At 47.4% G+C, this 23,543-nt stretch overlaps 1 protein-coding gene across 1 annotated transcript; it reads right to left on the bottom strand.

Annotated features, from left to right (window-relative positions):
* Positions 1 to 14,271: 14,271 nt before the first annotated feature.
* LOC106912768 (2-acylglycerol O-acyltransferase 1-like) lies at positions 14,272 to 23,463 on the bottom strand. Its single transcript, XM_088003371.1, has 5 exons — positions 23,111 to 23,463; positions 22,159 to 22,202; positions 21,909 to 21,999; positions 20,617 to 20,725; positions 14,272 to 14,762 (listed from the first exon to the last, which is right to left on the bottom strand). The coding sequence occupies exons 2-5, from the start codon at positions 22,173 to 22,175 to the stop codon at positions 14,608 to 14,610; spliced, it is 372 nt and encodes a 123-aa protein (XP_087859497.1). The 5' UTR covers positions 22,176 to 22,202; positions 23,111 to 23,463; the 3' UTR covers positions 14,272 to 14,607.
* Between the last annotated feature and the right edge of the window lie 80 nt (positions 23,464 to 23,543).

Genomic DNA, 23,543 nt, shown 5'->3' with positions numbered 1-23,543 from the left:
TTGGGTGAGTAAATGTCAGGCAGACTGTCTTGGGTGAGCAAATGTCAGGACATGTCAGGCAGACTGTCTTGGGTGAGTAAATGTCAGGCAGACTGTCTTGGGTGAGTAAATGTCAGGCAGACTGTCTTGGGTGAGTAAATGTCAGGCAGACTGTCTTGGGTGAGTAAATGTCAGGCAGACTGTCTTGGGTGAGTAAATGTCAGGCAGACTGTCTTGGGTGAGTAAATGTCAGGCAGACTGTCTTGGGTGAGCAAATGTCAGGCAGACTGTCTTGGGTGAGCAAATGTCAGGCAGACTGTCTTGGGTGAGCAAATGTCAGGCAGACTGTCTTGGGTGAGTAAATGTCAGGCAGACTGTCTTCGGTGAGCAAATGTCAGGCCATGTCAGGCAGACTGTCTTGGGTGAGTAAATGTCAGGCAGACTGTCTTGCGTGAGTAAATGTCAGGCCATGTCAGGCAGACTGTCTTGGGTGAGCAAATGTCAGGCAGACTGTCTTGGGTGAGTAAATGTCAGGCAGACTGTCTTGGGTGAGTAAATGTCAGGCAGACTGTCTTGGGTGAGTAAATGTCAGGCAGACTGTCTTGGGTGAGTAAATGTCAGGCAGACTGTCTTGGGTGAGTAAATGTCAGGCAGACTGTCTTGGGTGAGTAAATGTCAGGCAGACTATCTTGGGTGAGCAAATGTCAGGACATGTCAGGCAGACTGTCTTGGGTGAGTAAATGTCAGGCAGACTGTCTTGGGTGAGTAAATGTCAGGCAGACTGTCTTGGGTGAGTAAATGTCAGGCAGACTGTCTTGCGTGAGTAAATGTCAGGCAGACTGTCTTGGGTGAGTAAATGTCAGGCCATGTCAGGCAGACTGTCTTGGGTGAGTAAATGTCAGGCAGACTGTCTTGGGTGAGTAAATGTCAGGCCATGTCAGGCAGACTGTCTTGGGTGAGTAAATGTCAGGCAGACTGTCTTGGGTGAGTAAATGTCAGGCAGACTGTCTTGGGTGAGTAAATGTCAGGCAGACTGTCTTGGGTGAGTAAATGTCAGGCAGACTGTCTTGGGTGAGCAAATGTCAGGACATGTCAGGCAGACTGTCTTGGGTGAGTAAATGTCAGGCAGACTGTCTTGGGTGAGTAAATGTCAGGCAGACTGTCTTGGGTGAGTAAATGTCAGGCAGACTGTCTTGGGTGAGTAAATGTCAGGCAGACTGTCTTGGGTGAGTAAATGTCAGGCAGACTGTCTTGGGTGAGTAAATGTCAGGCAGACTGTCTTGGGTGAGCAAATGTCAGGCAGACTGTCTTGGGTGAGCAAATGTCAGGCAGACTGTCTTGGGTGAGCAAATGTCAGGCAGACTGTCTTGGGTGAGTAAATGTCAGGCAGACTGTCTTCGGTGAGCAAATGTCAGGCCATGTCAGGCAGACTGTCTTGGGTGAGTAAATGTCAGGCAGACTGTCTTGCGTGAGTAAATGTCAGGCCATGTCAGGCAGACTGTCTTGGGTGAGCAAATGTCAGGCAGACTGTCTTGGGTGAGTAAATGTCAGGCAGACTGTCTTGGGTGAGTAAATGTCAGGCAGACTGTCTTGGGTGAGTAAATGTCAGGCAGACTGTCTTGGGTGAGTAAATGTCAGGCCATGTCAGGCAGACTGTCTTGGGTGAGTAAATGTCAGGCAGACTGTCTTGGGTGAGTAAATGTCAGGCAGACTGTCTTGGGTGAGTAAATGTCAGGCAGACTGTCTTGGGTGAGTAAAGGTCAGGCAGACTGTCTTGGGTGAGCAAATGTCAGGACATGTCAGGCAGACTGTCTTGGGTGAGTAAATGTCAGGCAGACTGTCTTGGGTGAGTAAATGTCAGGCAGACTGTCTTGGGTGAGTAAATGTCAGGCAGACCGTCTTGGGTGAGCAAATGTCAGGCCATGTCAGGCAGACTGTCTTGGGTGAGTAAATGTCAGGCAGACTGTCTTGGGTGAGTAAATGTCAGGCAGACTGTCTTGGGTGAGCAAATGTCAGGCAGACTGTCTTGGGTGAGCAAATGTCAGGCAGACTGTCTTGGGTGAGCAAATGTCAGGCAGACTGTCTTGGGTGAGTAAATGTCAGGCAGACTGTCTTCGGTGAGCAAATGTCAGGCCATGTCAGGCAGACTGTCTTGGGTGAGCAAATGTCAGGACATGTCAGGCAGATTGTCTTGGGTGAGTAAATGTCAGGCAGACTGTCTTGGGTGAGTAAATGTCACGCAGACTGTCTTGGGTGAGTAAATGTCAGGCAGACTGTCTTGGGTGAGTAAATGTCAGGCAGACTGTCTTGGGTGAGTAAATGTCAGGCAGACTGTCTTGGGTGAGTAAATGTCAGGCAGACTGTCTTGGGTGAGCAAATGTCAGGCCATGTCAGGCAGACTGTCTTGGGTGAGTAAATGTCAGGCAGACTGTCTTGGGTGAGCAAATGTCAGGACATGTCAGGCAGACTGTCTTGGGTGAGTAAATGTCAGGCAGACTGTCTTCGGTGAGCAAATGTCAGGCCATGTCAGGCAGACTGTCTTGGGTGAGCAAATGTCAGGACATGTCAGGCAGACTGTCTTGGGTGAGTAAATGTCAGGCAGACTGTCTTGGGTGAGTAAATGTCAGGCAGACTGTCTTGGGTGAGTAAATGTCAGGCAGACTGTCTTGGGTGAGCAAATGTCAGGCAGACTGTCTTGGGTGAGCAAATGTCAGGCAGACTGTCTTGGGTGAGCAAATGTCAGGCAGACTGTCTTGGGTGAGCAAATGTCAGGCAGACTGTCTTGGGTGAGTAAATGTCAGGCAGACTGTCTTGGGTGAGCAAATGTCAGGCAGACTGTCTTGGGTGAGTAAATGTCAGGCAGACTGTCTTGGGTGAGTAAATGTCAGGCAGACTATCTTGGGTGAGCAAATGTCAGGACATGTCAGGCAGACTGTCTTGGGTGAGTAAATGTCAGGCAGACTGTCTTGGGTGAGTAAATGTCAGGCAGACTGTCTTGGGTGAGTAAATGTCAGGCAGACTGTCTTGCGTGAGTAAATGTCAGGCAGACTGTCTTGGGTGAGTAAATGTCAGGCCATGTCAGGCAGACTGTCTTGGGTGAGTAAATGTCAGGCAGACTGTCTTGGGTGAGCAAATGTCAGGACATGTCAGGCAGACTGTCTTGGGTGAGTAAATGTCAGGCAGACTGTCTTGGGTGAGCAAATGTCAGGCAGACTGTCTTGGGTGAGTAAATGTCAGGCAGACTGTCTTGGGTGAGTAAATGTCAGGCAGACTGTCTTGCGTGAGTAAATGTCAGGCAGACTGTCTTGCGTGAGTAAATGTCAGGCAGACTGTCTTGCGTGAGTAAATGTCAGGCAGACTGTCTTGCGTGAGTAAATGTCAGGCAGACTGTCTTGGGTGAGCAAATGTCAGGCAGACTATCTTGGGTGAGTAAATGTCAGGCAGACTGTCTTGGGTGAGTAAATGTCAGGCAGACTATCTTGGGTGAGCAAATGTCAGGACATGTCAGGCAGACTGTCTTGGGTGAGTAAATGTCAGGCAGACTGTCTTGGGTGAGTAAATGTCAGGCAGACTGTCTTGGGTGAGTAAATGTCAGGCAGACTGTCTTGCGTGAGTAAATGTCAGGCAGACTGTCTTGCGTGAGTAAATGTCAGGCAGACTGTCTTGCGTGAGTAAATGTCAGGCAGACTGTCTTGGGTGAGCAAATGTCAGGCAGACTATCTTGGGTGAGTAAATGTCAGGCAGACTGTCTTGGGTGAGTAAATGTCAGGCAGACTATCTTGGGTGAGCAAATGTCAGGACATGTCAGGCAGACTGTCTTGGGTGAGTAAATGTCAGGCAGACTGTCTTGGGTGAGTAAATGTCAGGCAGACTGTCTTGGGTGAGTAAATGTCAGGCAGACTGTCTTGGGTGAGTAAATGTCAGGCAGACTGTCTTGGGTGAGTAAATGTCAGGCAGACTGTCTTGGGTGAGTAAATGTCAGGCAGACTGTCTTGGGTGAGCAAATGTCAGGCCATGTCAGGCAGACTGTCTTGGGTGAGTAAATGTCAGGCAGACTGTCTTGGGTGAGTAAATGTCAGGCAGACTGTCTTGGGTGAGCAAATGTCAGGCAGACTGTCTTGGGTGAGCAAATGTCAGGCAGACTGTCTTGGGTGAGTAAATGTCAGGCAGACTGTCTTGGGTGAGCAAATGTCAGGCAGACTGTCTTGGGTGAGTAAATGTCAGGCAGACTATCTTGGGTGAGCAAATGTCAGGACATGTCAGGCAGACTGTCTTGGGTGAGTAAATGTCAGGCAGACTGTCTTGGGTGAGTAAATGTCAGGCAGACTGTCTTGGGTGAGTAAATGTCAGGCAGACTGTCTTGGGTGAGTAAATGTCAGGCAGACTGTCTTGCGTGAGTAAATGTCAGGCAGACTGTCTTGGGTGAGTAAATGTCAGGCCATGTCAGGCAGACTGTCTTGGGTGAGTAAATGTCAGGCAGACTGTCTTGGGTGAGCAAATGTCAGGACATGTCAGGCAGACTGTCTTGGGTGAGTAAATGTCAGGCAGACTGTCTTGGGTGAGCAAATGTCAGGCAGACTATCTTGGGTGAGTAAATGTCAGGCAGACTGTCTTGGGTGAGTAAATGTCAGGCAGACTATCTTGGGTGAGCAAATGTCAGGACATGTCAGGCAGACTGTCTTGGGTGAGTAAATGTCAGGCAGACTGTCTTGGGTGAGTAAATGTCAGGCAGACTGTCTTGGGTGAGTAAATGTCAGGCAGACTGTCGGGTGAGTAAATGTCAGGCAGACTGTCTTGGGTGAGTAAATGTCAGGCAGACTGTCTTGGGTGAGTAAATGTCAGGCAGACTGTCTTGGGTGAGCAAATGTCAGGCCATGTCAGGCAGACTGTCTTGGGTGAGTAAATGTCAGGCAGACTGTCTTGGGTGAGTAAATGTCAGGCAGACTGTCTTGGGTGAGCAAATGTCAGGCAGACTGTCTTGGGTGAGCAAATGTCAGGCAGACTGTCTTGGGTGAGTAAATGTCAGGCAGACTGTCTTGGGTGAGCAAATGTCAGGCAGACTGTCTTGGGTGAGTAAATGTCAGGCAGACTGTCTTGGGTGAGTAAATGTCAGGCAGACTATCTTGGGTGAGCAAATGTCAGGACATGTCAGGCAGACTGTCTTGGGTGAGTAAATGTCAGGCAGACTGTCTTGGGTGAGTAAATGTCAGGCAGACTGTCTTGGGTGAGTAAATGTCAGGCAGACTGTCTTGCGTGAGTAAATGTCAGGCAGACTGTCTTGGGTGAGTAAATGTCAGGCCATGTCAGGCAGACTGTCTTGGGTGAGTAAATGTCAGGCAGACTGTCTTGGGTGAGCAAATGTCAGGACATGTCAGGCAGACTGTCTTGGGTGAGTAAATGTCAGGCAGACTGTCTTGGGTGAGTAAATGTCAGGCAGACTGTCTTGGGTGAGCAAATGTCAGGCAGACTGTCTTGGGTGAGCAAATGTCAGGCAGACTGTCTTGGGTGAGTAAATGTCAGGCAGACTGTCTTGGGTGAGCAAATGTCAGGCAGACTATCTTGGGTGAGTAAATGTCAGGCAGACTGTCTTGGGTGAGTAAATGTCAGGCAGACTATCTTGGGTGAGCAAATGTCAGGACATGTCAGGCAGACTGTCTTGGGTGAGTAAATGTCAGGCAGACTGTCTTGGGTGAGTAAATGTCAGGCAGACTGTCTTGGGTGAGTAAATGTCAGGCAGACTGTCGGGTGAGTAAATGTCAGGCAGACTGTCTTGGGTGAGTAAATGTCAGGCAGACTGTCTTGGGTGAGTAAATGTCAGGCAGACTGTCTTGGGTGAGCAAATGTCAGGCCATGTCAGGCAGACTGTCTTGGGTGAGTAAATGTCAGGCAGACTGTCTTGGGTGAGTAAATGTCAGGCAGACTGTCTTGGGTGAGCAAATGTCAGGCAGACTGTCTTGGGTGAGCAAATGTCAGGCAGACTGTCTTGGGTGAGTAAATGTCAGGCAGACTGTCTTGGGTGAGCAAATGTCAGGCAGACTGTCTTGGGTGAGTAAATGTCAGGCAGACTGTCTTGGGTGAGTAAATGTCAGGCAGACTATCTTGGGTGAGCAAATGTCAGGACATGTCAGGCAGACTGTCTTGGGTGAGTAAATGTCAGGCAGACTGTCTTGGGTGAGTAAATGTCAGGCAGACTGTCTTGGGTGAGTAAATGTCAGGCAGACTGTCTTGCGTGAGTAAATGTCAGGCAGACTGTCTTGGGTGAGTAAATGTCAGGCCATGTCAGGCAGACTGTCTTGGGTGAGTAAATGTCAGGCAGACTGTCTTGGGTGAGCAAATGTCAGGACATGTCAGGCAGACTGTCTTGGGTGAGTAAATGTCAGGCAGACTGTCTTGGGTGAGTAAATGTCAGGCAGACTGTCTTGGGTGAGCAAATGTCAGGCAGACTGTCTTGGGTGAGCAAATGTCAGGCAGACTGTCTTGGGTGAGTAAATGTCAGGCAGACTGTCTTGGGTGAGCAAATGTCAGGCAGACTGTCTTGGGTGAGTAAATGTCAGGCAGACTGTCTTGGGTGAGCAAATGTCAGGCAGACTGTCTTGGGTGAGCAAATGTCAGGCAGACTGTCTTGGGTGAGCAAATGTCAGGCAGACTGTCTTGGGTGAGCAAATGTCAGGCAGACTGTCTTGGGTGAGTAAATGTCAGGCAGACTGTCTTGGGTGAGCAAATGTCAGGCAGACTGTCTTGGGTGAGTAAATGTCAGGCAGACTGTCTTGGGTGAGTAAATGTCAGGCAGACTATCTTGGGTGAGCAAATGTCAGGACATGTCAGGCAGACTGTCTTGGGTGAGTAAATGTCAGGCAGACTGTCTTGGGTGAGTAAATGTCAGGCAGACTGTCTTGGGTGAGTAAATGTCAGGCAGACTGTCTTGCGTGAGTAAATGTCAGGCAGACTGTCTTGGGTGAGTAAATGTCAGGCCATGTCAGGCAGACTGTCTTGGGTGAGTAAATGTCAGGCAGACTGTCTTGGGTGAGCAAATGTCAGGACATGTCAGGCAGACTGTCTTGGGTGAGTAAATGTCAGGCAGACTGTCTTGCGTGAGTAAATGTCAGGCAGACTGTCTTGCGTGAGTAAATGTCAGGCAGACTGTCTTGCGTGAGTAAATGTCAGGCAGACTGTCTTGCGTGAGTAAATGTCAGGCAGACTGTCTTGGGTGAGCAAATGTCAGGCAGACTATCTTGGGTGAGTAAATGTCAGGCAGACTGTCTTGGGTGAGTAAATGTCAGGCAGACTATCTTGGGTGAGCAAATGTCAGGACATGTCAGGCAGACTGTCTTGGGTGAGTAAATGTCAGGCAGACTGTCTTGGGTGAGTAAATGTCAGGCAGACTGTCTTGCGTGAGTAAATGTCAGGCAGACTGTCTTGCGTGAGTAAATGTCAGGCAGACTGTCTTGCGTGAGTAAATGTCAGGCAGACTGTCTTGGGTGAGCAAATGTCAGGCAGACTGTCTTGGGTGAGCAAATGTCAGGCAGACTATCTTGGGTGAGTAAATGTCAGGCAGACTGTCTTGGGTGAGTAAATTTCAGGCAGACTATCTTGGGTGAGCAAATGTCAGGACATGTCAGGCAGACTGTCTTGGGTGAGTAAATGTCAGGCAGACTGTCTTGGGTGAGTAAATGTCAGGCAGACTGTCTTGGGTGAGTAAATGTCAGGCAGACTGTCTTGGGTGAGTAAATGTCAGGCAGACTGTCTTGGGTGAGTAAATGTCAGGCAGACTGTCTTGGGTGAGTAAATGTCAGGCAGACTGTCTTGGGTGAGCAAATGTCAGGCCATGTCAGGCAGACTGTCTTGGGTGAGTAAATGTCAGGCAGACTGTCTTGGGTGAGTAAATGTCAGGCAGACTGTCTTGGGTGAGTAAATGTCAGGCAGACTGTCTTGGGTGAGTAAATGTCAGGCAGACTGTCTTGCGTGAGTAAATGTCAGGCAGACTGTCTTGGGTGAGTAAATGTCAGGCCATGTCAGGCAGACTGTCTTGGGTGAGTAAATGTCAGGCAGACTGTCTTGGGTGAGCAAATGTCAGGACATGTCAGGCAGACTGTCTTGGGTGAGTAAATGTCAGGCAGACTGTCTTGGGTGAGCAAATGTCAGGCAGACTGTCTTGGGTGAGTAAATGTCAGGCAGACTGTCTTGGGTGAGTAAATGTCAGGCAGACTGTCTTGCGTGAGTAAATGTCAGGCAGACTGTCTTGCGTGAGTAAATGTCAGGCAGACTGTCTTGCGTGAGTAAATGTCAGGCAGACTGTCTTGCGTGAGTAAATGTCAGGCAGACTGTCTTGGGTGAGCAAATGTCAGGCAGACTATCTTGGGTGAGTAAATGTCAGGCAGACTGTCTTGGGTGAGTAAATGTCAGGCAGACTATCTTGGGTGAGCAAATGTCAGGACATGTCAGGCAGACTGTCTTGGGTGAGTAAATGTCAGGCAGACTGTCTTGGGTGAGTAAATGTCAGGCAGACTGTCTTGGGTGAGTAAATGTCAGGCAGACTGTCTTGCGTGAGTAAATGTCAGGCAGACTGTCTTGCGTGAGTAAATGTCAGGCAGACTGTCTTGCGTGAGTAAATGTCAGGCAGACTGTCTTGGGTGAGCAAATGTCAGGCAGACTATCTTGGGTGAGTAATTGTCAGGCAGACTGTCTTGGGTGAGTAAATGTCAGGCAGACTGTCTTGGGTGAGTAAATGTCAGGCAGACTGTCTTGGGTGAGTAAATGTCAGGCAGACTGTCTTGGGTGAGTAAATGTCAGGCAGACTGTCTTGGGTGAGTAAATGTCAGGCAGACTGTCTTGGGTGAGTAAATGTCAGGCAGACTGTCTTGGGTGAGTAAATGTCAGGCAGACTGTCTTGGGTGAGCAAATGTCAGGCCATGTCAGGCAGACTGTCTTGGGTGAGTAAATGTCAGGCAGACTGTCTTGGGTGAGTAAATGTCAGGCAGACTGTCTTGGGTGAGCAAATGTCAGGCAGACTGTCTTGGGTGAGCAAATGTCAGGCAGACTGTCTTGGGTGAGTAAATGTCAGGCAGACTGTCTTGGGTGAGCAAATGTCAGGCAGACTGTCTTGGGTGAGTAAATGTCAGGCAGACTGTCTTGGGTGAGTAAATGTCAGGCAGACTATCTTGGGTGAGCAAATGTCAGGACATGTCAGGCAGACTGTCTTGGGTGAGTAAATGTCAGGCAGACTGTCTTGGGTGAGTAAATGTCAGGCAGACTGTCTTGGGTGAGTAAATGTCAGGCAGACTGTCTTGCGTGAGTAAATGTCAGGCAGACTGTCTTGGGTGAGTAAATGTCAGGCCATGTCAGGCAGACTGTCTTGGGTGAGTAAATGTCAGGCAGACTGTCTTGGGTGAGCAAATGTCAGGACATGTCAGGCAGACTGTCTTGGGTGAGTAAATGTCAGGCAGACTGTCTTGGGTGAGCAAATGTCAGGCAGACTATCTTGGGTGAGTAAATGTCAGGCAGACTGTCTTGGGTGAGTAAATGTCAGGCAGACTATCTTGGGTGAGCAAATGTCAGGACATGTCAGGCAGACTGTCTTGGGTGAGTAAATGTCAGGCAGACTGTCTTGGGTGAGTAAATGTCAGGCAGACTGTCTTGGGTGAGCAAATGTCAGGCAGACTGTCTTGGGTGAGTAAATGTCAGGCAGACTGTCTTGGGTGAGTAAATGTCAGGCAGACTGTCTTGGGTGAGTAAATGTCAGGCAGACTGTCTTGGGTGAGTAAATGTCAGGCAGACTGTCTTGGGTGAGCAAATGTCAGGCCATGTCAGGCAGACTGTCTTGGGTGAGTAAATGTCAGGCAGACTGTCTTGGGTGAGTAAATGTCAGGCAGACTGTCTTGGGTGAGCAAATGTCAGGCAGACTGTCTTGGGTGAGCAAATGTCAGGCAGACTGTCTTGGGTGAGTAAATGTCAGGCAGACTGTCTTGGGTGAGCAAATGTCAGGCAGACTGTCTTGGGTGAGTAAATGTCAGGCAGACTGTCTTGGGTGAGTAAATGTCAGGCAGACTATCTTGGGTGAGCAAATGTCAGGACATGTCAGGCAGACTGTCTTGGGTGAGTAAATGTCAGGCAGACTGTCTTGGGTGAGTAAATGTCAGGCAGACTGTCTTGGGTGAGTAAATGTCAGGCAGACTGTCTTGCGTGAGTAAATGTCAGGCAGACTGTCTTGGGTGAGTAAATGTCAGGCCATGTCAGGCAGACTGTCTTGGGTGAGTAAATGTCAGGCAGACTGTCTTGGGTGAGCAAATGTCAGGACATGTCAGGCAGACTGTCTTGGGTGAGTAAATGTCAGGCAGACTGTCTTGGGTGAGTAAATGTCAGGCAGACTGTCTTGGGTGAGTAAATGTCAGGCAGACTGTCTTGGGTGAGTAAATGTCAGGCAGACTGTCTTGGGTGAGCAAATGTCAGGCAGACTGTCTTGGGTGAGCAAATGTCAGGCAGACTGTCTTGGGTGAGTAAATGTCAGGCAGACTGTCTTGGGTGAGCAAATGTCAGGCAGACTGTCTTGGGTGAGTAAATGTCAGGCAGACTGTCTTGGGTGAGTAAATGTCAGGCAGACTATCTTGGGTGAGCAAATGTCAGGACATGTCAGGCAGACTGTCTTGGGTGAGTAAATGTCAGGCAGACTGTCTTGGGTGAGTAAATGTCAGGCAGACTGTCTTGCGTGAGTAAATGTCAGGCAGACTGTCTTGGGTGAGTAAATGTCAGGCCATGTCAGGCAGACTGTCTTGGGTGAGTAAATGTCAGGCAGACTGTCTTGGGTGAGCAAATGTCAGGACATGTCAGGCAGACTGTCTTGGGTGAGTAAATGTCAGGCAGACTGTCTTGGGTGAGCAAATGTCAGGCAGACTATCTTGGGTGAGTAAATGTCAGGCAGACTGTCTTGGGTGAGTAAATGTCAGGCAGACTATCTTGGGTGAGCAAATGTCAGGACATGTCAGGCAGACTGTCTTGGGTGAGTAAATGTCAGGCAGACTGTCTTGGGTGAGTAAATGTCAGGCAGACTGTCTTGGGTGAGTAAATGTCAGGCAGACTGTCTTGGGTGAGTAAATGTCAGGCAGACTGTCTTGGGTGAGTAAATGTCAGGCAGACTGTCTTGGGTGAGTAAATGTCAGGCAGACTGTCTTGGGTGAGCAAATGTCAGGCCATGTCAGGCAGACTGTCTTGGGTGAGTAAATGTCAGGCAGACTGTCTTGGGTGAGTAAATGTCAGGCAGACTGTCTTGGGTGAGCAAATGTCAGGCAGACTGTCTTGGGTGAGCAAATGTCAGGCAGACTGTCTTGGGTGAGCAAATGTCAGGCAGACTGTCTTGGGTGAGCAAATGTCAGGCAGACTGTCTTGGGTGAGCAAATGTCAGGCAGACTGTCTTGGGTGAGTAAATGTCAGGCAGACTATCTTGGGTGAGCAAATGTCAGGACATGTCAGGCAGACTGTCTTGGGTGAGTAAATGTCAGGCAGACTGTCTTGGGTGAGTAAATGTCAGGCAGACTGTCTTGGGTGAGTAAATGTCAGGCAGACTGTCTTGGGTGAGTAAATGTCAGGCAGACTGTCTTGCGTGAGTAAATGTCAGGCAGACTGTCTTGGGTGAGTAAATGTCAGGCCATGTCAGGCAGACTGTCTTGGGTGAGTAAATGTCAGGCAGACTGTCTTGGGTGAGCAAATGTCAGGACATGTCAGGCAGACTGTCTTGGGTGAGTAAATGTCAGGCAGACTGTCTTGGGTGAGTAAATGTCAGGCAGACTGTCTTGGGTGAGCAAATGTCAGGCAGACTGTCTTGGGTGAGCAAATGTCAGGCAGACTGTCTTGGGTGAGTAAATGTCAGGCAGACTGTCTTGGGTGAGCAAATGTCAGGCAGACTGTCTTGGGTGAGTAAATGTCAGGCAGACTGTCTTGGGTGAGTAAATGTCAGGCAGACTGTCTTGGGTGAGTAAATGTCAGGCAGACTATCTTGGGTGAGCAAATGTCAGGACATGTCAGGCAGACTGTCTTGGGTGAGTAAATGTCAGGCAGACTGTCTTGGGTGAGTAAATGTCAGGCAGACTGTCTTGGGTGAGTAAATGTCAGGCAGACTGTCTTGCGTGAGTAAATGTCAGGCAGACTGTCTTGGGTGAGTAAATGTCAGGCAGACTGTCTTGGGTGAGCAAATGTCAGGACATGTCAGGCAGACTGTCTTGGGTGAGTAAATGTCAGGCAGACTGTCTTGGGTGAGCAAATGTCAGGCAGACTATCTTGGGTGAGTAAATGTCAGGCAGACTGTCTTGGGTGAGTAAATGTCAGGCAGACTATCTTGGGTGAGCAAATGTCAGGACATGTCAGGCAGACTGTCTTGGGTGAGTAAATGTCAGGCAGACTGTCTTGGGTGAGTAAATGTCAGGCAGACTGTCTTGGGTGAGTAAATGTCAGGCAGACTGTCTTGGGTGAGCAAATGTCAGGACATGTCAGGCAGACTGTCTTGGGTGAGTAAATGTCAGGCAGACTATCTTGGGTGAGCAAATGTCAGGCAGACTATCTTGGGTGAGTAAATGTCAGGCAGACTGTCTTGGGTGAGTAAATGTCAGGCAGACTATCTTGGGTGAGCAAATGTCAGGACATGTCAGGCAGACTGTCTTGGGTGAGTAAATGTCAGGCAGACTGTCTTGGGTGAGTAAATGTCAGGCAGACTGTCTTGGGTGAGTAAATGTCAGGCAGACTGTCTTGGGTGAGTAAATGTCAGGCAGACTGTCTTGGGTGAGCAAATGTCAGGCAGACTGTCTTGGGTGAGTAAATGTCAGGCAGACTGTCTTGGGTGAGCAAATGTCAGGCAGACTGTCTTGGGTGAGTAAATGTCAGGCAGACTGTCTTGGGTGAGTAAATGTCAGGCAGACTATCTTGGGTGAGCAAATGTCAGGACATGTCAGGCAGACTGTCTTGGGTGAGTAAATGTCAGGCAGACTGTCTTGGGTGAGTAAATGTCAGGCAGACTGTCTTGGGTGAGTAAATGTCAGGCAGACTGTCTTGGGTGAGTAAATGTCAGGCCATGTCAGGCAGACTGTCTTGGGTGAGTAAATGTCAGGCCATGTCAGGCAGACTGTCTTGGGTGAGTAAATGTCAGGCAGACTGTCTTGCGTGAGTAAATGTCAGGCCATGTCAGGCAGACTGTCTTGGGCAAGGGGAGTGGGGCCAGTAGGCCCTGGGTTTGATCTATCTAACCCTAACCAAGCCACAAAGTTACAGCCCCGTGGGATCCCCTTAAGGATGTTTCCCGCTGTGATTTTTGTGTCTGTCCCATAACCTGTGGTCCCCTGCCTTGAACCCAAACCCTAGAACTAAAATGCAGGATCCCGGGCCTCCAGGACCCACTTTGGGGACTTCTGATGAATCATATCCCATCATTTCAGTGACCTGCGCAGTTTGGTGGACACATTGTGGCTGCGCTGCATTTAATAAAATCTGTCATACAACAGATTAATGTGCAAAATTTTTTATTTGTATTTCTTTAATTCCAATAAAAACCTGTTTCTCCTCTGATACTGTTTTATTCTTACAAACGCCTCTGTATTTAAAAGATTTTTAACAGGTAGGATATTCTAATTAAGGGTTAGTGCTATAGTTTTTATTTTAAGCATATATAAATTGTTTGAATGCTAAGCTAAGCATAACTCCTAAGCTTCCACTTCAGTCCTGTCACTCAATGTTATCCAGTATATTTAACATCAACACAACCTGCTGTAGTTTTCTCTTTGTAAACGTGACAGTAGCAGTTTTAGACGGATAGCACAGATAGACAGACTTGGCATCTATCCGTGCTGCGGTAGGAGAATGTGACAAGGTAGCACTGATAGTCAGCACACCGGCATCCTGCATCTTTTAGTTCTCTGCCTGGTGGCAATAACAACCTCCTCAGCAGGTCAGTGTTCTTCTTAAGCCTCTAATGATCCATCATCTGATCCAGGTGTGGTAAACCAGACAGAACTAAAACATGCAGGATGCCGGGCCTCCAGGAGCCACTTTCGGCTCCACTGGTATAACCGTTTGTATTTTTCATGGTCGCACATCAATATGGATCGGATCAATATGGATCGGTCTCTCTCTCGTTTTCCTTGGGTGTGACCAGAGGAGCTGCGGACGGCGGCCCGTTCATTACCTTTAGCTCTCCAGTTTCAGCCTCCCAGTCGTCAGACGAGGTGGGAAGTTATGAACAGATTTAAATCCAAACCTCCTCACAGATTCTTACTCTGATAAAACTGACCCAGACAAACAAGCGGACCATCCTGGTTCTGGTTTATGTGATTTATTACCCTGTGAGGGAACCATCAGAACTTCATGTAAACGGGACGGACTGAGGTCTTGTTGATACCTTTCTGAGCAGGACAGACCCGGTTCGGTTCTGAAGACTGGGGCTGCTGCCCCCTGCTGCCCACTTAAACTCATTACAGCTGAGCAGAGAAGGACAAGTGGGTCAGACCCGGTTCAGTTCTGGTGGTGGAACCCTTCAACAGTCCAGTTGTCTGCACAGTTTCAGATGAAATCCAGTCAGCCAATCAGGCTGCAGGACTACAGTCAGCTGATCACAATGGCTCAGGTGTTTCTGGTACCAGAACCGAGCAGCGGTCATATGAAGGTGAGGTGCTGATGTTTCTCCAGGCCATAAAGGTTCTTGTTCTGCTCAAACAGATCCACCAGGTTCTGCAGGTAAACGCTGTGGAGACCATCGATGTCCTCTGAGGTGGGACACGCCGTCCGGGTCACTGGGATGGGCCTTCCAACTGGAACGGAGAGGGAGAAGGTCAGGTTCTACTGCTGGTTCTACTGCTGGTTCTGCCTGGTAGAATCTGGTTCCAACCGGTTCTATCGCCGGTTCTGAATCAGGTTCTACCAGAACCTGGACAGAGAACCTCAGAGTGGAATATCTGTTCACAAAACTGAAAATGAATAAATAAAAACATGATGATTCAGATCCAGCATTCTCACAGAAACAGAATTTATTCACAATTAAATCTTTGGTTTTAACTATAAATGAGCCAAAATGGCCTCTGAAGAAACAAACAATCTTTATAGTGAGTTTAAAAAGAATTGTGATTAGCTCATAATGGATTTTTAAAAGGTTTTTCTGGCTCTAGTGGCCTTTATTTGATAGTTAAGTGACAGGAAAGTTGGTAATGAGAGAAGGGGAGACATGCACCAAGGCCAGGAATCGAACCTGTGACAGCTGCGTTGAGGACTGAAGCCTCCATATGTGGGTTGTGCTGAACCTCTGCGTCACCACAGCACACCCATAATGGATATTTATAAATGTGCTTTATTTATAAATACTGCGCTATGTTGGAGCTGCAGCATAAATTCATAAATCGAAGCTAAACGTTTAACATTTCAGCTTTGGGCAGAAATAAAATCAATATAATGGTTTGGGTGAAGTTGAGCCATTTGACCAATTTATACATAATAGACATTTTGTCAGTCACTTATGAATCTAAAAATATTACATTAAGACAGGGATGGAAATTAGCGCCCCCCACTGGCCAAATGCAGGTAAAAATATGAAGTGAATGTAAATTGGAGCCACTTCATTTACATGTGTGGCTGGTTAACAATCTGAACAGAAGAAAAAACAAAGTTCAGACTGAACTGTCCATGGGAGGACTGACCATCTGGACTACAGACTGAAGCACATAACGCTTATGAGACTGTTGTAATTTAACAAAAACACACTTTAAATATACAGTGGGGTAAAAAAGTATTTAGTCAGCCACCAATTGTGCAAGTTCTCCCACTTAAGATGAGAGAGGCCTGTAATTTTCATCATAGATATACCTCAACTATGAGAGACAAAAGGAGAAAAAAAATCCAGAAAATCACATTGTCTGAGATTTAAATAATTTATTTGTAAAATATGGTGGAAAATAAGTATTTGGTCAGCTACAAATAAGCACAATTTCTGGCCGTCACAGACCTGTAACTTCTTTTGTAAGAGGCTCCTCCACTCATTACCTGTATTAATGGCACCTGTTTCAACTCGTTATCAGTATAAAAGACACCTGTCCACAACCTCAACCAGTCACACTCTAAACTCCACCATGGCCAAAACTAGAGAGCTGTCACACCAGAAACAAAATCATAGACCTGCACCAGGCTGGGAAGCCTGAATGTGCAATAGGTAAACAGCTTGGTGAGAAGAAATCAACTGTGGGATCAATTATTAGACAAGACCACTGATAATCTCCCTCGATCTGGGGCTCCACCAAGATCTCACCCCGTGGGGTCAAAATGATCACAAGAACGGTGAGCAAAAATCCCAGAACCACACGAGGGAACCTAGTGAAAGACCTGCAGAGAGCTGGGACCAAAGTAACAAAGGCTACCATCAGCAACACACTACGCCGCCAGGGACTCAAATCCTGCAGTGCCAGACGTTCCCCCTGCTTAAGCCAGTACATGTAAAGGCCCGTCTCAAGTTTGCTAGATCCAGAAGATGACTGGGAGAATGTCATATGGTCAGATGAAACCAAAATGGAACTTTTTGGTCAAAACTCAACTCGTCGTGTTTGGAGGAGAAAGAATGCTGAGTTGCATCCAAAGAACACCATACCTACTGTGAAGCATGGGGGTGGTAACATCATGCTTTGGGGCTGTTTTTCTGCTAAGGGAGCAGGACGACTGGTCCCTGGTGTAAAGGAAAGAATGAATGGGGCCATGTATCGTCACATTGAGTGAAAACCTCCTTCCATCAGCAAGGGCAATGAAGATGAAACGTGGCTGGGTCTTTCAGCATGACAATGATCCCAAACACTCCGCCCGGGCAACGAAGGAGTGGGTTCGTAAGAAGCATTTCAAGGTCCTGGAGTGGCCTAGCCAGTCTCCAGATCTCAACCCCATAGAAAATCTTTGGAGGGAGTTGAAAGTCCGTGTTGCCCAGCGACAGCCCCAGAACATCACAGCTCTAGAGAAGATCTGCATGGAGGAATGGGCCAAAATACCAGCAACAGTGTGAAAACCTTGTGAAGACTTACAGAAAACATTTGATCTTTGTCATTGCCAACAAAGGGTACATAAAGTATTGAGATGAACTTTAGTTGTTGACCAAATACTTATTTTCCACCATATTTTGCAAATAAATTCTTTAAAAATCAGACAATGTGATTTTCTGGATTTTTTTTTCTCCATTTGTCTCTCATAGTTGAGGTATATCTATGATGACAATTACAGGCCTCTCTCACCTTTTTAAGAGGGAGAACTTGCACAATTGGTGGCTGACTAAATACTTTTTTGCCCCACTGTAATTCTGGACTTCCAGGTATGACTGCAAGGTAGAAGGTCGTGTTCGACAGCTCCTGACAAGAATCCTGTAAATTCCCTTTTAAAAACTCCTGAACGCTACAACAACGGTAGCAGAGTTTGATTTGGGTGAAACTTTGCCAAACCCTGGAAGGCCAAGCAAAGATAAGCCAAGAATAACTACGCAATCCAAGCTGACAGACTACAGACCACAAAATGTGGAGCACAGCACAAACGAGGCTAGCAAGAAAGTTAGCAAAGAGCCGAGCAGCAGCAAGGGAGCCGATGAAGAGCTAGCAGCTAACGGTTAATAGCTAGCAGCTAACGGCGGCGAAATGAATAACTCATTCGGCGACAAAGCAGATACACTTGGAGCAATAAAGAGCCTAAAGTCTGAGTTTTCTGGAAGGTTTGATGGGGTTATGGCACCCAAAGAAGCAGTGAGGAAAGAAGTGGGAGAGTGTGAAGCGTTTGACGCATGCAGAGGAACGTTTGTCCACAATGGAAAACGAGTAAATGTCACTAATTAAAGTTAAGAGCTTGGAGGAAACTAAGAAGCTAATGGAGGAAAAAGTTGTTGACATGAAAATGAGATCTCGGCTCAACAACCTCAGATTGGTGAATCTCCCTGAAGGAGCAGAGGCTCTGATGGATTTTAGGAAAGCTGGTTACCAGAAGTGTTGGAGTTGCCTGGCCTGAGAAACCTGCTGATTCTCCAAAGAGCTCACCGCATCGGCCCGAAAAGAAACACAGAAACACCCCCAAGAACCGTAACTATGCTCAACTATAAACAAAAGTATGTTCAGAGCAAGTAAAAATGGATATCCTCTCTAAGAACCAACGGGTAAGACTCTACAACAACGTCGCTACAGAGATGCACAAGCAGTAAGATGAAGTCCACAAGCCCCTCGGTGGGCTGAGTTACGGCATCATCCCTCCAGCTGAACTGGTGCCAACGTACTAAAACTTTCAGGCTCAACTCTCCAGCCGAGGTCCAAACGTTCATCGATCGGATGAACAGATAACAGAATGAATGGATTAAATTCTGATGCTATGCAACGATGGTGCGTCTCTTTGCTAAATATATTCTGTTAGATCGTCGTTATGTTCACAATCTACAGCATGAAGTTGCACTATTTATTATTTATAGCTTGTATTTCTAGCTTCATTATTCTATTATGAAGCCTCTGTTATACATACTAAAGATCAAATCAAACGTACAGGGATAGACAGACTGTTGGAAACGCAGCAGGGTGTCGGATACAGTACAGATATTTATGTTTACTTGTTGGTGAAGGTTAAGAACCGAGAGAATAGATCATAACGATCTTTATGCCAGTGGTTGGAAGCAGCATATTCTGACCGTTTGGTTGGGTTTTGTTTCTTCCAGCAGTTCAGGGTTTATGGATGTATGTTAACTGTTCAGTTATTTTGTTAATGTGCAAATCTGCACATTAACTCTGCACATTTGCATCAGTGTTTTTTAAGCTGACATGATGCAGAGAACAGAAACTAAATTCACATCCTGGAACTGTAGAGGTTTACATAAACTGAAAAAAATCAAACAAGTCATGAAAAAACAAAGATTTAAACTCAAATAGTATTTTTACAAGAAACCCTCTCTTGGAGGAAGAAAATATAAAATTATATAGGAGGTGGCAGGGGGAAATATAAGCAGCTCCACTTTCATTAAGAGCTGCGGAGTAATGACCCCAATTCATAAATCTGTTCCTTCCCAGGTCAACAATGTTATTAAAGATAAACTGGGAGAGAAATCTGATGATTAGGATCCTACAAGAAACTCTGAACTTAGTGAATGTTTATGGTCCAAATCTGATGACGATGTTTTCTATACCAACTTCTGTCTTTCCCTTTCAACGCTGACAGGAAAATACATTATAAGGCGACTGGAACCGAGTTCTGGACCTAGAACCGAGTTCTGGACCTGGAACCGAGTTCTGGACCCAGTCTGGACTGGGATCAGGATCTGACCAAACATACCAGAAGTGGGGAAACGTGATTTTATGAAAGAATTAAATCTGGAGACATTTAAAACCTACTGAAACAATCTACTGATGCCATTCAGGGACATTTAGAACAAACTCTGCATAGATTATTTTCAACAGAATTACTGTCAATATAACTGATTGTTGTTATGATAGCGTTCTACTATCAGATCACGCTCCCTGTAGTTTCATATATTCTAACAGTCAGACCCTCATAGATGCTGTTTACACCAGAAATGGCTTGAAGGTGAGAAATTCCTTCAATATGTTGGAGAAAAGAGACGAATATTTCAGTATCAACATCATTCAAACTTCAGCCTGTAGAAAATGAGACGCTTTCAAAGCAGGAGTTATATAATCAGTTACACCTCATCAAAATCTAGAGAACAACCAGAATCTAAGACTAAATCATTAGAACTACAAGTTTTTAGAAATAACAGAAACAGAAGGAATTACTGTTATTAAAAATACAATATGAAGAAGAATCTGCAGAGAGTTTATTAAGGTTAAATCTATGAACATGGAGAAAAACGGGAAACTCCTGACAAAACAATTGGAAGTGCAAAAAAAACAACATAACCTCTATTATTAATATTAAAGGGGAAACTTTAGTTTAAAATACAATGAAAGGCTGTTAGATTCTCAGGTCGCCTCTGATATCCAGGAACACGACTCATTTCTAAATAAGTTCATTATTCCCTCCATAGATGAAGGTTATAGAAAACAACTGGAGGCTGAAATTACAGAAGCTGAATAGGAATATTGACCACATGGAGACATGGAGGAACCCTGGACCTGATGGTCCCTATAGACTTTTATAAAACAATCAGTCCCGTTTTAGAGATGTTTCAGGAGGCACATCGTCATGGTGACCAACCAAAATCTATGACAAATAGGGTTAGGGTCACCTGGGGATCAGGTCACCTGGAGGTCGGGGTCACCTGGGGGCGGGGTCACCTGGATGTGGGGTCACCTGGAGGTCAGGGTCACCTGGACGGGTCACTAATCCATCGCAGTGAATAAATTAGAACTGGATTTAAATCCAGTTTATAACCAGACAGATTAAAGATCAGATCAGAACCTGTAATGTGACCCGATACTAGAACCCGGTTCAGTCCATCAGGATTATTCTACTGGTGCTGAACAGAACCAGGGAACAGAACCGCTGAACGGTTCTGTTCCCTGGTTCTGTTTCTGCTCCATAAGATCCAAACCTGAACATGGAAACATTCTGTGGTTGGACCTTCACTGGTTCTAAACTGGGAGGCGGTCTGGCTCTATTCTGGACCTCCTGGTTCTGTCAGAGGTTCTGATGGTCCAACATGGAGGCAACAGAACTTACCCACGGTGTGAACGGGCTTCCTGTAGGGAATCAGGCCGAAGCTGTACTGGAAAACTCCTCTGGCGTGGAACAGAGGCATCGCAATTCCCATGATGCTTTGCAGCCGGTTCTGCTGACACAACAACATCCCATAATATTAAACATGGCCGACACGGTGCTGTGACAAGCATTCGGACTCGGGTCGTCCACATTTTGTCTCCAGACCAACACCTGACTCCACCCCTCTACTCTGGTACCTGAAGGTAAAACCTGTCCAGCTCTGCTACCAGAACCCGAGTCCAGAGGTTCTGGTTCTGGACTCAGAGGTTCTGTAGAGAACAAACAGGGTCATGAAACATGATGCCAGATTGGACCACCTGCAGACGTCCATGTCTATCAGGACATGGACGTCCAGCTGGACTGACAGCAGAGTGTTGACCAGGACCATTGTGACTCTGGAGGAGCTGCAGATCCACAGCTCAGGTGGAAATGAGCTGTGGACAAATGTCAGTTAAACCCATTAACGATGTTCAGACATTTTTGTTGTTCCTTGCAGTACCATGCAGTGGCCACTAGGAGTCACTTTTTGCTGATAAATGAATCTCAGGTCAAAGGTCAGATGAGGATCAACTGGTGAGAAAAAGCCAGTTTGACTGATTTGATGTTTTTATGATGTAGTTACTGGACCGACCCGGTACCACCAGTTTAATCCAGAACCGAAGCATCAACAGCCGGTCTGAACCAGAACCAGACGAGATCCGGTTCTGGTGAAAGTTCAGCCAGGAGGAAAACCTCCTGGATCAGTCTGGTTCTGATCCATCTGGTTCTGATCCATCTGGGTCCAGAAGCTCCAGCAGCAACTGGTTCTGTTCCTGATCAATAAACCAACAAAAATCAGAACCAGACGATGCTGAACAGAAACAGCTGTGGTGAGTTTACGGTTGCAGGAAATCCCAGCGCTGGAATCTGGAGACGCTTTTCACGCATAGATATATTTCAAATAGAAGCTGACAGGATCCGACCAGAAACATCTGGTTATGAATTTCTACTAAAACTGTTAAATCAACTTCAAATCTGCAGTTTTCCAAACGTTTCACAGTTCATGAACGCAGCATCATGAGGGGAGTGAATCCTCCTAAAAACGGTCCAAATCGCCTGGAGGCAAAAAGATTAAAATCAGGAAAATATTTAAAAACTAAAGTTTGTTTGGAGATAAAATGTAGAAAATCAGAGAACTGGAGATGTGAGTGGTGTGTATCAGTGTGTGTGTATCAGTGTGTGTGTGTGTGTGTGTATTTCCCAGTGTGTGTGACCTGCAGCCTCCTCAGAGGAGATCCAGTCGGGTTTTCCATCTGGTCAAATAATTCGTTTTCTCCAAACGAAAAGACAGGAACCAGCTGAGCTCTGCATAAACACACACACACACACACACACACACACACACACACACACACACACACACACACACACACACACACACATGAACAATAAAAAGAACTGGGTTTCTGATCCTGAAGCCCCGCCCATCGGTGAAGCCCCGCCCACCAATCAGGCCCCGCCTACCCGTGTTTCAGAGCCATCTTGATGAAGCCCTTCCTGTTCTTCACCTGGAAACAGAAACGAGGGTCAGTCAGTGACCAACTGCCCAACAGAACCATCTGGATCAAACTCCGGTTCTGGTCCAATTTTTGAGTTCTCTTTCGGTTCTGATCAGGAGTTGAACTTGCAACCTCTCAGACCCTCAGAAAGACAGGAACCAGATCAGAGATGTTTGTCCAAGTTGGGTCTACCACCAGAACCTGGCTGAGCCTCACCTCTGACCTGATGTCTGACCTCTGGGTTCTGACCTCTGACCCGATGTCTGACCTCTGGGTTCTGACCTCTGACCCGATGTCTGACCTCTGACCTGATGTCTGACCTCTGGGTTCTGACCTCTGACCTGATGTCTGACCTCTGGGTTCTCACCTCTGACCCGATGTCTGACCTCTGACCCGATGTCTGACCTCTGGGTTCTGACCTCTGACCCGATGTCTGACCTCTGACCCGATGTCTGACCTCTGGGTTCTGACCTCTGACCTGATGTCTGACCTCTGACCCGATGTCTGACCTCTGGGTTCTGACCTCTAACCTGATGTCTGACCTCTGACCCGATGTCTGACCTCTGGGTTCTCACCTCTGACCCGATGTCTGACCTCTGACCTGATGTCTGACCTCTGGGTTCTGACCTCTGACCTGATGTCTGACCTCTGACCCGATGTCTGACCTCTGGGTTCTGACCTCTAACCTGATGTCTGACCTCTGACCCGATGTCTGACCTCTGGGTTCTCACCTCTGACCCGATGTCTGACCTCTGACCTGATGTCTGACCTCTGGGTTCTGACCTCTGACCCGATGTCTGACCTCTGACCCGATGTCTGACCTCTGACCCGATGTCTGACCTCTGGGTTCTGACCTCTGACCTGATGTCTGACCTCTGGGTTCTGACATCTGACCTCTGCCTCACCACGGTACCTACCTGCAGAGTTAGCGCTCCGGGCCGAGCGTCCAGAGCTTCTGGAGCTCCGCCCACGGCGATGACTGCCACGTTTCCTCCTTCAGGACGGCTGAGCAGGTGGGACAGGCTGGACTTGCTGCTGGACACCAGACCTGGAGGACAGAGGGACACCGGTCAGAACCTGTTCTGTTCAGAACATCAAGCTCACCCAGTTCCTTTCCATGTGGAGAACTGAAACCGTCCAGAGGTTCTGATTGGTCCAGGATCAGAATGGGAGGCAGAGCTTCTAGACACCATCATCCATCAGAGACCTGATTGGTCCAGACGGTCCGACCAGAACCCTTTGGTACCACCCTGCAGGTTCTGGAGGTTCTAGCAGCAGAATGGGAGGCAGATCTGCTCTCCAGTGGAACCAGTTTACTGAGGCGACAGCCATAGGCGGAAATCCCAGGGT

This window comes from Poecilia mexicana, unplaced genomic scaffold (genome assembly GCF_051168715.1).
Source record: "Poecilia mexicana isolate PSO_F unplaced genomic scaffold, ASM5116871v1 scaffold_23, whole genome shotgun sequence".
Taxonomy (NCBI): Eukaryota; Metazoa; Chordata; class Actinopteri; order Cyprinodontiformes; family Poeciliidae; genus Poecilia; species Poecilia mexicana.
The sequence above is the reverse complement of the archived record's forward strand: the minus strand, read 5'-3'. Positions and strand labels throughout refer to the sequence as shown.

Coding starts and splice junctions, on each gene's coding strand:
- LOC106912768 (XM_088003371.1), bottom strand. Junction 20,726..21,908: donor CTCCTCTGAGGAGGCTGCAG/GTCACACACACT, acceptor TTGTGTCAGCAG/AACCGGCTGCAAAGCATCAT. Junction 14,763..20,616: donor GAAGCCCGTTCACACCGTGG/GTAAGTTCTGTT, acceptor TCTCCGTTCCAG/TTGGAAGGCCCATCCCAGTG.